Raw genomic sequence first — 1,126 nt, forward strand, 5'->3', positions numbered from 1 at the left:
GTGAAATTGCAAGATGGAAAGGCCTTACCTGTGAGCTGTTTGGGTTTTTTTGGACGTGGCACTAAGTTGAACTACCTTGGGAGAACTTGGGCAAGAATGCAGAGGACTTTTAAGGGTTGTCTAGGGTCCCAGACTGAGCCACCCAGCCAGATGGAGCTAATAGTGTTTGGCTGTGGGCTGTGTGGAGCCGTTGTGGGAGAACTGCCCTGGCAAGCTCCACCCTCAGGGTTGCAGAACAAGCATCGGGCGGGAGAGAGTAATCTAGTGACAGAGCAGCCTAAAGGCGAGGACTGAGACGCCTTGCAGCCTTAGCCCTCAGGGGCATAGATTGAGACCGGTTTTGGCACACTGGGTAAGTGGATAGCCACTTAACGAGTGATCCCAGTGACAAGTGCTTTCCTGGGAAAGCTTCTACTTATCCCAGGTTAGCAATTTTTTTTTTTTTTTGACAGCAGACTTCAACTTTTGAATGAGCACCTTACAAAAAAGATTTAGTCAAAAAGACCAAAGCCCATGTCATCATCAGATTCCTCAGATTCTTCTTTATTTGCTTCCACTTTCTTCTGAGCTGGGGCAGCAGCAGTGGAGGGGGCAGGACCTCCTGCTGGTGCAGCACCAGCTGCTGGAGCAGGTCCACCAGCCCCTACATTGCAGATGAGGCTCCCAATGTTGACATTGGCCAGGGCCTTTGCAAACAAGCCAGTCCAAAAAGGTTCAACATTTATACCAGCTGCTTTATTGGGGCATTTATCTTATCCTCTGTGATGGTCACCTCATTGTCATGCAAAATGAGGGCTGAGTAAATGCAGGCGAGCTCTGAGATGGAGGCCATGGAGTAGCGAGTACTGAGATAGCACTGCCAGGCATGGTGCTAGTCTCCAGACCAAGTGAGGGCCTCACCCCAACGCGGCCCTAGCTTCCTCGGAAGAACCGAGCACCTTGGCTGCAGCTGAGGAAAAAAGCCCAGGTTAGCAATTTAAAGTGCCTTTTAAGCAAGCTGAGGAGAGATTTAGGCTCTCCACACTGTGGGGTTTAAGAAATCATTAGAGGCCACCAGTCTCCATCTCATACAGCCGTATCAGCATTGTGATTAACATATCATACCCTAAAAGATCACCTGTTGCCC

The 1,126-nt window shown here is 49.7% G+C and overlaps 1 protein-coding gene across 1 annotated transcript; it reads right to left on the reverse strand.

The window, feature by feature from the left end:
- Nucleotides 1–491: 491 nt before the first annotated feature.
- LOC128572884 (60S acidic ribosomal protein P1-like) lies at nt 492–832 on the reverse strand. The gene is made up of 2 exons (XM_053573013.1): nt 762–832; nt 492–687 (listed from the first exon to the last, which is right to left on the reverse strand). The coding sequence occupies exons 1-2, from the start codon at nt 830–832 to the stop codon at nt 492–494; spliced, it is 267 nt and encodes an 88-aa protein (XP_053428988.1).
- Between the last annotated feature and the right edge of the window lie 294 nt (nt 833–1,126).

The sequence above is a fragment of the Nycticebus coucang genome, chromosome 20 (genome assembly GCF_027406575.1).
Source record: "Nycticebus coucang isolate mNycCou1 chromosome 20, mNycCou1.pri, whole genome shotgun sequence".
NCBI classification, from domain to species: domain Eukaryota; kingdom Metazoa; phylum Chordata; class Mammalia; order Primates; family Lorisidae; genus Nycticebus; species Nycticebus coucang.

Bases quoted from the DNA above. Each gene is read 5' to 3' on its own strand.
- LOC128572884 (XM_053573013.1), bottom strand. From the start codon at position 832: ATGGCCTCCATCTCAGAGCTCGCCTGCATTTACTCAGCCCTCATTTTG. The intron at 688-761 runs AGAGGATAAGAT...CTTGTTTGCAAA, and splicing joins GACAATGAGGTGACCATCAC to GGCCCTGGCCAATGTCAACA.